Source organism: Sphaerodactylus townsendi, unplaced genomic scaffold (assembly GCF_021028975.2).
Source record: "Sphaerodactylus townsendi isolate TG3544 unplaced genomic scaffold, MPM_Stown_v2.3 scaffold_18, whole genome shotgun sequence".
NCBI classification, from domain to species: domain Eukaryota; kingdom Metazoa; phylum Chordata; class Lepidosauria; order Squamata; family Sphaerodactylidae; genus Sphaerodactylus; species Sphaerodactylus townsendi.
In genome coordinates, this window is record NW_025950341.1 from 1,839,068 (window position 1) to 1,851,136 (window position 12,069).

At 42.1% G+C, this 12,069-nt stretch overlaps 1 protein-coding gene across 3 annotated transcripts in view; it reads right to left on the reverse strand.

Annotated features, from left to right (window-relative positions):
• The window catches only part of HMCN1 (hemicentin 1), a 414,195-nt gene that overhangs the window by 236,460 nt on the left and 165,666 nt on the right, over positions 1 to 12,069 (reverse strand). For all 3 annotated transcript variants that reach the window (XM_048482504.1, XM_048482503.1, XM_048482502.1), the window contains exons 2-4: positions 9,098 to 9,168; positions 5,880 to 6,038; positions 3,918 to 4,040 (exon numbers count right to left, since the gene is read on the reverse strand). In XM_048482504.1, the coding sequence (XP_048338461.1) occupies positions 3,918 to 4,040; positions 5,880 to 6,017 (261 nt within the window). In that variant the 5' untranslated portion in view covers positions 6,018 to 6,038; positions 9,098 to 9,168. The remainder of the gene's footprint in view (positions 1 to 3,917; positions 4,041 to 5,879; positions 6,039 to 9,097; positions 9,169 to 12,069) is intronic.

Sequence of the window (12,069 nt, forward strand, 5' to 3'; positions counted from 1 at the left end):
CTCCTAGGATAGGGGTGTTTTTTTTGGGGGGGGGGGGGAATTATTGGAAGGAAAGAGCCATGCACCTTACCCTTAGTTTCTTGAAGGAAAGGAGGAATAAAATGCACCAGACTGATAGATAGCAATTAAGTATCTACCTGTGGATGAGGTAACTTGCTGAATCTCTGCATGATTACCTGTTCTGCCCTTGCCTCTTTCTTGTAAAATAAAATGAGTGATAGTAGTGTGAAATACAAACCAGAACACAATACATGGTGTTTAAGAGCCACATTAACAATTATTTACTACACCAAAGACTGAATAGATTTCTATAAGAATTACAAAATGTGGACCAATAGTAAATCAACAAAATGTTAACAATACTGTTTACTTCAGTAAGGCAAAATGTTTGCAGTAGTAGGTATAGGAATCTGGATGTAATCCTGTTTTGAAAAATCTTCATCAGTCGAAGTTTAATTCTTGATACACAAAAACTTGGGTCTTGCTACATTTGAGCTTCTCCTGTTATCAAATCTTCATAAGTGGTTAGACTGGTACAGCTCCCTTGTTACACATTACTGTGCAATCCGAAGGGGAGAGGCACAAACCTGTCGTGGAGGTAGCACAAGGGTGCACCAAATACCTCATATTTCAGTGAAAGGGGTAAATAGGCCGTGTGCATGTGTGTGTGTCATTCACTTCAGCAGTGGAGCACTGCCCAGCTTTGTGGCACCTGAACACAGAAGTTGCCCGAGTTGGGACACCTCTGCTACAGGAGCCCATACCGCTGCTGGTGGGGGGGACCATTTCAGGGGGATTCCTGGGGGAGGGCCAGCTTTAATCAGTTTTTAAAGTGCTTTAAGACTGGAAATGCCTCTGAGCCTGGCAGCAACATACACCACCAGAAAGTATGATGCAGTCCATTGGGCAGCATGGGGTCTTTTGTCAATATCTGTCTTATTGTAAACATTGTTAACATTTTGCAGTTTACTATTTGGCCACATTTTGTAATTCTTGTAGATGTCTATTTATTATTTGTTCAATCTTCAGCATCCGTATATACTCATGTTTAAGTCAAGTTTTTCAGCACATTTTTTGTGCTGCAAAAAGCCCCCCCTCAATTTATACATGAGTGAGGTGCATTTTAAAAAATATTTTAGGGTTTTTACTTTGTTGGCCACCAGGGGGTGCAGTTTTTAGGTTAGCAGCACCAATATTTTAGGATATCATCGGGTGACACTCCTGAAGATACCAGCCAAGTTTGGTAAAGTTTGGTTCAGGGGGTCCAAAGTTATGAACCCCCAAAGGGGTTGCCCCCATCCCCCATTGTTTCCAATGGGAGCTAAGAGTAGATGGGGCTACCCTTTTGAGAGTCCATAACTTTAGACCCCTTGAACCAAACTTTACCAAACCGGGGTGGTATCATCAGGATAATCTCTTGCTGATACCAGCCAGGTTTTGTGATGTTTGGTTCAGGGGGTCCAAAGTTATGGATCCCCAAAGAGGGTGCTCCCATCCCCCATTGTTTCCAATGGAAGCTAATAGTAGATGGGGCTACCCTTTTGAGAATCCATAACTTTGGACCTCCTGAACCAAACTTCGCCAAACCTGGGTGGTATCATCAGGAGGGTCTCCTAAAGATACTCTGAAATGTTGGTACTGCTAACATAAAGAGTTATTGTTGAGACCATATTGTTCTTGTTGACCCTCTTTTCCACTTACAGAGTTAGTTTACTGTTTTTCTTTGGCCGTTTCCGCATGGCCTCCCTGTCGCCTCCACGCTGGCGAGAATTCCGCCGGCGTGGAGGCGAAGGCCGCTCGCATGCACGCATGCAGACGGCCTCAGCAGAGGCCGGCAAATGGCAGGCAGCTCCGCACGGAGCCGCCTCTTCCCCCTGCCCCGTCCCACTCACCTTGTCCCCGTCGTCGCCAAAGCTGGTCGTCCGAGAGAAGCCCCACCTCCACGCCTTTGCCCTCCGACCTCCAGGGGTCAGGAGGACAGCGATATGGGCGAACTTCAACGGCTGCAGCCAGGCTATGGCGACGGGAACAAGGTGAATGGGACGCGGGCAGGGAGACAGCGTGAAATTTCAGCGGCGGCGCGTAATTTCGCACGGCGTCGCCGGGAAGACGCTTTCAACAACAACCCTTTAAAGGGTTGTTGCTTTAGAAAGCGACCCTGACGCCCTGGGGGAGGAGGAGGAGCAGTCAGGTCGAGGCGCTGCTGCGTTGCAGTTAAAAGCGCCCTTATATCGCCGAAGCGGCCGACGCTGGGGGCAGCATTTTTACCGCCCCCAGGCCGTCGTTTTTGGCCCATGCGGAAAGGGCCTTTGAAATAAATATTCAAAAACATTCAACCTACTGATGACTCAATTAATGTAATTTTATTGGTATCTATTTTTATTCTTGAAATTTACCAGTAGCTGCTGCATTTCCCACCCTCGACTTATACACGAGTCAATAAGTTTTCCCAGTTTTTTGTGGTAAAATTAGGTGCCCGAACTTATATGCGGGTCGACTTATACACGAGTATATACGGTAACTGTTAATGTGACTTTTTATCATGATATATTGTGTTTCTGCCCTGCTTCTTTCCCATCAGCATCTACTAGTGACAGAAGAATTTGCTATGGGTATGATCATGTCATTCAATCACTCCCAGGAAGAAATACAGCACCCTCAGAAGATGTTGCCTGTTGTATCTCTGCATAAATCACTGTTCTGGGCTTGGCTCTTATGTATTCACTTATTTTATTTATTGTCCACCTTTCTGAATTAGACTCGATGAAATCTTGGATCTTGCAATAAAGAGGTTGAGTCATGACAAAGACATAAAGGATAAACTATGAGGAGCATGAAAAGCACTAAGCCATTTTAGCTTTCGCCCTACAAACAGCTACAAGAATGGTAAACTCTGCACTGCTGCAGAACAATAAACTTAAAAATAGAAAGCTAATGCGAAAAAATTAGATACATAGTTTTACTTAACATTCAAATAACACCCCAAACTAGATGCCGCATGTGCTTGCCATGAGGACTTGCAGCTGGACTGCAGCTGCAAATTTCCAATGGGAACACAATTTTGAAACACCCCAGGGGACCTATTTACATTGGGACTGCTGTTCAGAAGAAGGAGCAGCTTGAGCCTTCTCATCCACACCATTTTCCTGACCTGAAATGGACTGGAACAAACACCTTCGGGGAGCTGCACATACGGGGAGTTGTGCAGCCCCACCACCCAAGGTCATTTTGGGTTGGGAAAATGGCACGGGGCTGAAGGCTGAAGCCCTGCTCCTACCACATCACAGTCCCAATTCAAATCAGACTGCTGCAGCACTTCAGCACTGAATGCCCACAGGGGATTTGTAGCGGCCATCCTGCTGCAAGTCCCTGTAGTGATCCCATTACACATAACATCTCGTTTGACCTTTAGCGACTTATATAGAACAGTGAGACTTTGGAATAAGGCATATTTTGGAAGCGCAGAGATAAGACTTTGGGGTTTTTTACAGAGTTAAGGATGTCTCTTTTTTGATGCCTCAAGTAGAGTTTGTTAGGGGAGCAAGGCACCCTTGCAAAGGACATGGCTGAAGTACTAGGAAAAGCAATGGGTGGCTGGTTATTCTGTGGATGAGTCATGGGTTCAAATTCTGCATTTTACCATTGCCTTTAAGGAGCTATACACCTATTTAATGGCTTGGGGTGGGGGAGGTAGCCTGTGTGGTATCTTAGTTAATCTTAGACCAGGGATGAACAGAGTAAAGTAAACAGAATAGTAAAGTTTTCCTATTTGCACCTCTTGGACTGTAGGGAAAGTTTCACTGGTTACATTATGAGCAGGAAATATGCAGCTCAGAACTGAGGTCATTAGACAGATGTTCATATACCTCATGACCTTGTCCATGCTACACCATAAAATTAAGCTCCATCCATCATACCTCATTAACCTGCTTCTTGTCCAAGTGAAAGACTTGACCAGAACTTGTTGAGGCAATTTCTTCATAGACCTTATAACCAATATGTGCTCTGTCATCACAGTCTCCTGTTAGCACAAATACAATCTGCATAAGAGAAAAGAAAGAATTTTTAAAAACCCCAAGAATATTTAAATAACTCTCATATGCACAGGAATGGAAAAAGCAGTACACCAGAAACCAATTAGCTGAAGGAAAATACCCATGATGCCATTAAAAGAATAAGTTTTATTTTATATTTTCATTCCTTGGTAATTGGCTAATAACTTTCAGAGCAACACCACATTAACATGATAGGCCTTCGTTATTTAATAGCCCTCATTTGAGCCTCATGTAATTCCCAGTTTTCATTAGTCATGACATATTTTGTTGTAAACAAAATAATTATTGGCTGCTGGAACTGTCATCCCAATTAAAAGAAGAGGTAAGAGTTGGAAACTTTATCCTTCAAGAGCTTTCTTCTGCCCATCAGAAGACCGAGCCATGTTCCCTGCCAGACCTGCTACTGGAACTTTTAACAATATTTTATTTATTTATTTTATTCAACTTCTAGGCCGCCCTTCCCCATACAGGTTCAAGTCATCTATTTGATAGATATTAAAACTAACGATAATATATTCCATAAGCATCTCGGCGCAATTCAATCAAACTGGGGAGGGGGGAAGAACATTCTCAGGAACGCCCCTAATAAGTCGGATATTCATATATTTCAGGGGGGGGAAAGGAGAGTGAAAAGGAATGAGAAAATGAAATGGGAAAGCAAAAGGGAAAGGGAAAGGGAAAATGGGAACCAGAAGGTGGAAGGAGAAAGGGAAAGCAAAATCACATGCTGAAGGGTATCTGGCAAGAGTCTTCACCCATTGTTGCTAAACTCTAGAAAAGTCATGGGATTTACAATATAGGGCTGCCAGGCCCCACAGTTGATGTGAGGAATTATCTGCTGCCTGCACGAAGCAATGGCAAGGGACACCAGCTACATGTCACATTACTTCTGGTAAAATACCAAAAGTAACAATAGCTAGCTCTAGGAAAATCTATGGAATTCCACAGAGTTTTCTGTTATTTCTAGAGCAACCCTTAGTCACTTTCAGGGTAGCTTTAGGAATCACCAGAAGTTCTATGGTTTTATCATAGTGTTTCTGGCAATTGCTCCGACTGGCTGTGTCATTTCTGTTTTTTCTACCAGAAGGGATGTGATATCACAGCCAGCAGTGCAACCCTCCACCTACCACCCACCATCCAATATCCCCACCCAAATCCCTCAGTCCAGTTCCTAGATACTGCCTAGCAGCCCTAATTTGTAATAAGGTTGGGGAAAGTTTGATACTTGATTCAATTATCTCCAATTTTTCACAGAAATATATAAAACTACACACAGTAAAAACTGCAAGAAGATTCAGGAAGAAAAAATTATGATAAGATTCTATAGAAGCTGGGGACTGTTTGTTGGAAGATTACATCCAGATTCCATGATCAGATTTTATTGCATCCATACTGCAATTCTGTAAGCCAGTGTGGTGTAGTGGTTACAGTTTTAGACAGTGATCTGGGTTCAAATGCCCTCTCGGGCAGTGGTGGGATCCAAAAAATTTAACAACCGGTTCCAGTGATGGAATTCAAATCATTTAACAACTGGTTGTTTACAAGCACCATTTTAACAACCGGTTCTGCTGAATCCCACCACTGCTCTCAGGTGAAAAGCTCACTGGATACTGAGCCAATCTCTCTCTCTCTTTCACTCTCTTTCTCAGACTAACCCACCTCTCAGGGTTGTTGGGTGGATAAAAAGAAAGAATTATATCTGCTACCCTCGAGTCCTTGGAAATAGGACAGAAATATGCAGACAGCGGAGAAAAGAAGTATACTTCTTCCTAAGTGGAAAAAATTAAGATATCTGAAACAGCTGGACCAGAAAACATTTCATACCTGTGACTGCTTCTGCTGAATCAGTTGCAGTACTTCATGGGTTAGTCTGTAGTCTTTGGACCGAGCATCAGTAAATACATAAATGAATGAACCAGGGAGAGATATCTCTAGAGCAATTTTAATTGCTCCAATGCTCATCTCGGGACAGTCACCTCCTCCCTATTTATAAATAAATAAACACATAATCAACATTCGTTGAAATCAGTGCTGAAATTTTAAAACCCACTTGAATGCTGAATTAAAATTATGTCCTGCATTTGCAATCACAAAATCTAATTTCAGACGGATGGCTGTAAGTCACAAGACTCAGGTCCCTTCTGCACACGCAGAATAATGCACTTTCAATCCACTTTCAATGCACTTTGCAGCTGTGAGGAATAGCAAAATCCACTTGCAAACAATTGTGAAAGTGGACTGAAAGTGCATTATTCTGCACGTGTGGAAGGGGCCTCAGACACAGGAAGAGGTCATGATTTTGTTGAAATAGTTTCTCTATGAAAAGCCATCCACCTGGGGATTATGCATTTTCTTGCAAAATTCTAGTTTCATAACCTCGCCAGAGTAATATGCAAGTCCATTTGTGGAGTCCACATTCTCCGATGCAGATGCCTTTCAAGGTCACCTGCTGTTGGAAGCTTGAGAAGGAGCAAGAGACCAAGAAAGGCTTTAACTTAACCTGCGAATCCAACAAGGACAGAATGTCAGTCATTTTTTATCTTTACACCAGGTCTGTCCAATCCAGCCTGTAAATGGCAAGAGCTGATGTTTCACATCTCTACTGTATTGGAAGAATGCTCTGAGAACAAAGTTCCAGAAAGTTCACTGTGGTCCCTTCCACACATGTGGAATAATGGACTTTCAATCCACTTTCACAATTGTTTGCAAATGGATTTTGCTATTTTGCACAGTAAAATCTAGCTGCAAAGTGCATTGAAATTGGATTGAAAGTGCATTATTCTGCTTGTGCGGAAGGGGCCTATGCTAGGTCCCAACCTGAGCTTATGTGAGTCTTCATTTAAGCACAAGAGTCTCTCACACACAAAACTAAAACTCTGTAGTGGCTTATTAACTCTCTACTGCAGAACTTAAAACTGTTCTTAAAAGGCCAAACAATTGGGGAGGACAATCTTACTCTAGAAAAGCTCTCTACTGAAAGACCTTGGGTGCTGAGGGAAAGTCCTTCCAGTGAACGGTGCTAAAAAATTCTTTCAAACAAAAACAATCTAAATGCGGTCCTGCTAGGACAACTGCTTACTATAGAAAGATGAATATTGAGGAGGAAAACCTCTCTCTCCCCCCGTCCTCAATTGTTCTTAATATATCCCCATGAAGAACAACCTGAGCAAAAACTTGACACTGGCCAATTGCGCACTGCAGATTTAACACCACCCTCACCCCACTCTGGTGCAAAAAGTTGTGCCAGAAGTACTCTTGCTTTCCCCACAGAAGCTCACGTGGGGCAAGTGAAAGAGCATCGAGACAAGAAATCTGGCCCAATGCGCCTCTTCTCTCGGCACACCACAAGCAGGAAATGCATCAGGACAAGATTTCTTGCCCCAACATGCTTCTGATCCCAACATGCACCACAGTGCCAGTGGGTAATCGGCCACTGGTGTGTATCCAACCATCCACAGACTCTGCAGAGCAGGACTTTCTTGATTTTCTTTTTTGCTATAGTCTACAGAGCCTACTGAAATGTTGTTCCCGAAAGGCTAGGGACCCTGGAAATGAACAGGAGGCAAACTGGAGGAGTCTACAATAGGGTGGGGGGGAAGGTGCATTGGCAAAAATGGTCCCCCCTTTTTTGGCAAACAGATATGTCATTCTGACAGAGGAATAGGGTCGTTGTATACACGGCAGTTATTTTTTATTACAGATTTTTTTTTGTCTGCCATTCTTCCCACAACTACAATTCCCAGGGCTCCTAGTAGGAGTTATATGTGCAGAACAAGTCTGTCTGTTTGATATCAGCATTCATTTTTGTTTGCAAACTGGCTTGTGTGTTCCTTCTTTTCTTCAAACAGGGCGCTTAGTACTAGCTTTTTGCCACGGTATACATTTTTTGCAGACGTGCATAGAACATGCTTTCCTGTTATGCATTATCCCTAAACGACCCCGTTCAACTGGCTTGTCAAACTTAATCGTCATGACTGTTTGAGAACTCCTTTGGAAAGCTGTTCTACTGCCTCGGTATTCTTATGATATTAAATTAGAGCATTAATTTTTCTTCTTTTCTTTTAGTAATGAAAACCATGATTTCCCCTCCTTCCCTGCAGCATAAATCGTTCTTGTTGCCATGAAAGTTACGCTGCTATGGCTTTTCTATTAATCTGTGTTTATCTTTGATTCCTTCTCCCATTTAAGTTTTCCATTGGGGGGGGGGATTCTTCTTCCAGAACCAGACTTTTCTAGTAAAAAATTCCCCTGATTTTCCAAGTATCTGAAGGTATGATTGTCAACCTGCATGTGGAGCTTGTTGAGGAGAAACTCCACACAGGTTTTTCCCCAAAACGTCCTCAGGACGTCTTATTTCAGCTCAACCCAGGGTTTTTAGAAATGGTTAAATTAGTGATCTCTTTCTCCAAGATGGAATCAAAATGAGCTCGCATTGATAGGCAGAGAGTACCCCATATTATTTTTCCTGCCCAAGTGTAAACCTGCCCCTGCAGCTCATGCCCCCCATTTTCTACAGTAAACAAGATGCTAGTGGGATGGAAGAACAATTAAGCTGACCTTACACAAACATCCGCATCTTGTTTCAACTGTGCTCTGAACCACTACATATGCAATACTGGCATGCCAAAGAACCATAACTCAGGTGGTTATTGCACAAGCATGCTTGCTCGAATAAACACTTTGCAAGCATACCAGCCCAAATGTACAAAGTCTCACATGTGAGTGCTGTGTGGTTTCCAGGCTGTATGGCCATGTTCCAGCAGCATTCTCTCCTGACGTTTCACCTGCATCTGTGGCTGGCATCTTCAGAGGATCCTCTAAAGATGCCAGCCACAGATACAGGCGAAACGTCAGGAGAGAATGCTGCTAGAACACGGCCATACAGCCCGGATACCACACAGCACCCAAGTGATTCCGGCAGTGAAAACTTTCGACAATACATTCTCACATGTGAGTTCTCCTGCCCTTCCCCCACATCATGTTTAAATGAGACCTAGGACTGAACCTAAACTGGACCTTAATGGAGTGAGTGGCTGACTTACCTGAACATAGAGTTCCCTGAGTTCATACTGAAATTTCTTGGGATCAGTGGTAATTGTTACAGGTCCAATTTCTGAAAGAAAAACAAAATCATTGTCACAAAGCCCCTGAGAAGATAATACCGTAGTACTATAATTGTGGGAATCTAACTAATTTACATTTTTTAAAAAAAAATGAGCCCATGTCAGATTGCCTCTTTGTGGAATGCTGACCTGTTTAGGCAGCTCTATTGCAGGAATTCCCCAACTGTAGAAAAATCATATTAGCTAATACCGTACACAATTTTCCCCCACATTCCTTTCTTTTACCCAGCCAAATTACTGAAAAGCAAAACACCATTCTCTACCATCACTTTATTTAAAAGTAAGATCAGATACCTCAATCTGCAATAACTCGACCCAGTAATAATTGGCAAAGATCCCATAAGTTCAAGCAATCTTTCCTGGGAAATAAGTTTGTGAGAAACAGCCTTTGAAATGTGTTGCATTAACTGAAGTTCAGCAGGACATTAGCTAGTTCAGCAGGACATTAGCTAGCTATTCCATTGTTGAGCTTGGGACAAAAAGTATCCTAACTCCTTTTAAAACAGATTGTACACAGATTAATGTATTGTTTAATACAATTATTTTTCCTGACCTTCAACTGAGCTGGGTAATTTCCAGGCAAAGCTACTTTTGGGTGCCAGAAATTGCTTTTTTTCAGTAGGCTTTCTCTGGTAATACTAGGGAAAATAGGGGTCAATGTAATGATTGTATTCAGGAAAATAGTGTAAGTTCGCCTGAAGAAACTGGACACATTGGAAGGTGGACTCCATGGCATTATGTCCCAAGGAGGCCTGCCCCTACCCCAAACCCTGCTTTTCCCAGACTCCACCCCCACAACTCCAGGAATTTCCCATCCCAAAGTTGGCAACCCTACATCTGAACTTTACTATCTAATTCTGCTATATATGTGGATCTAGTCTAAGCCAGAAGATTTTAAAGTGCATTGGAGATTAATGTACAAACTGGAAAATTAGGTGAACACATTCACTGGAGACCAACAGTGCAATCCTAGGCAGATTTATGACAATCTGAACCCATTGGCTTCAATGGACTTGGAATGGAGTAAACTCCACATTAGATTGCACTGAAATTCCTTTAGTCCCAAAGTTCCTTTCCTTTGAATATCCCACAAAACGCGATGCCATGACAAGTCAAAAATTTCACAACCATTAACCCTGTCACTTTGTTCTTTTGTTTCTCAAGCTAAAGAATAAATATCAAACTTTAAAACTAGCCTTGGGAATTTTAAAAAAACGTCTTTTTGAAAGCACACAGAATTGATCACATATGGAAGTTTTTTTTTTCTTGAGCTATGCTTGTATCTGAACAAGGCCTTGTCTTTCTAAACTGCAAAACCACAAACGTGAAGTTAATACAACCAAGATGGTGTTTAGGCCGGTCCCTTAGCAACTGACCAAACACTACTACATAAAATGTCTGCCAACAGATTTGACAGGCAATAAGAATGTTGTTACCTCCCACCTAAATATAAATTTAAAACCAACACCCCTTGGTAATAAACAAACAGAAAACAAATCTCAATAAATCAATCTCAATAAATTGGCAACACACCTACTTTAAACCATCCCAGTATAGTCAAAAATGTTATGTCTCATTAAGAAGTTGCGATTGCAACTTGAAGAGCTGCAAAATAACTAACACATTGTAAGGCTGTCCCCCCAAAATGACACACACACACATATATATATATATATATACACACACACATATATATGACATATATGACAAAATGACATATATATATACACACACATATATATGTTTGTGTGTCTGTATGTGTGTGCGTGTGTGTGTATATGTATATATATACATCAGAACATCAGATTATATGTGTCAGAACATCAGTCTCTACATAATTTTTTTATCCCAGCCTTTCTCTAGATAGCTCAGGGTATAGGAATGCCATACCCATGAAGAGTGCTGCAAGTATGATGACATCACTTCCAGGGAAAACTACAGAGTCTGTGGTGATTCCTAGAGCTACTACCATTGCTTCCAAGTTCCCCACTACCACATCCCCACCCCAACTCTCCCAGCAGTTGCCAGGCTCAGCAACTCAATTATAGTGAGTTAAGTGATTCACCCTCCATTTTATCCTCACAACACCTTTATTAGTCAGGTTATGCCAAGAAATTGTAGCCAGCCAGTAGTCATTCAGTGAGCTTCATGGATGAGTCTGTCATCTGTCACACTTAGCATTGCCAGCTCCAGGTTGTAGATTTGGGGGGTAGGGGGGGTAGAGCCTGACAATGGTGGGGTTTGGTGAGAGAACAGACTTCGATAGGGTATAATGCCACACAGTCCAGCTTCCAAAGTAGCCATTTTCTCCAGGAGATCTCCAGCCACCACTGAAAGATGGCAATCCTAACCATGCTGGCTACCTAAGGTTCTCTGTTTTGCTAGAATTGAATGCAAAATTTTCAATTTAAGATAGTTTTTGCAGAACAGGGCTTTTTCAGTGATGGGACCTCCCATTTGAAATTACTTCTTTAATGAGGCTCACTCAGCACCTACTTTTAGGTATCATATTTCTTTTTCACCTGGCTTTTCTGAAGAGTTCCAGTTTTGTAGCGGATTTGATGGTCTGTTTCTAACCTGAGGACTGCTTTATGCATATCTTTTTAAGCTTTAGGATGTTCTTTAGAATTGGATTTACACTTTTATGCTTTGTTGGGAATATTGATGATTCTTCTCTTGCTATGTTTCTTACTTTATTGCATTGTTTTCATTTTGCGAGCCACCTCAGGCAGGTTACTGGTGTGCAGATGGAACCTCTCATCGCAACAAATCTGTGCATGCTGCAGTTTGAGAATTAATCTCATAAATTCCCCAAGTGATGCTGCAAAGAATGCTGAATGAAATGCAGACCCATAATGGAATAGGAAAAATTTGCTCATCATTATCAGGTA